Source organism: Crocuta crocuta, unplaced genomic scaffold, assembly GCF_008692635.1.
Source record: "Crocuta crocuta isolate KB4526 unplaced genomic scaffold, BGI_CrCroc_1.0 scaffold224, whole genome shotgun sequence".
In the NCBI taxonomy this organism is placed as follows: Eukaryota; Metazoa; Chordata; class Mammalia; order Carnivora; family Hyaenidae; genus Crocuta; species Crocuta crocuta.
This window is the reverse complement of record NW_027529545.1, coordinates 58,778-59,152: the sequence shown is the minus strand read 5'-3', so window position 1 is coordinate 59,152 and position 375 is coordinate 58,778. Positions and strand designations below refer to the sequence as shown.

At 45.6% G+C, this 375-nt stretch overlaps 1 protein-coding gene across 1 annotated transcript in view; it reads left to right on the top strand.

The window, feature by feature from the left end:
• LOC144229355 (ER lumen protein-retaining receptor 1) overlaps window positions 1-375 on the top strand; it is a 2,075-nt gene continuing 1,700 nt past the window's right edge. The window contains exon 1 of the mRNA XM_077761391.1: window positions 1-106. Coding sequence (XP_077617517.1) covers window positions 1-106 — 106 coding nt within the window. The remainder of the gene's footprint in view (window positions 107-375) is intronic.

Genomic DNA, 375 nt, shown 5'->3' with positions numbered 1-375 from the left:
ATGGCCATAAAACTGACACCACCGGCCGGGCGGGGCTGGGAGCGCAGCTGGACGAAGACGGGGACTTGGACGTGGAGAGGAGACCACGGGCTGCTTCGGACCCCGAGTCAGCAGGGCCCCTGAGAGACAAGGTGCATCTTATATATACACATATATAATATATGTACACGTATATATATATGTACACGTATATATATATGTACATGTATATATATATGTACACGTATATATGTATATGTATATATGTACATGTATATATATATGTACACACACATATATACATGTATACAACATGACAAATGTTGTCTCTTATAGTTGGCGAAGGCCAAGTCGCCCGTCTGCTGCAGCAGCTGCGCTCGCTCCTCCGCCAAGCGC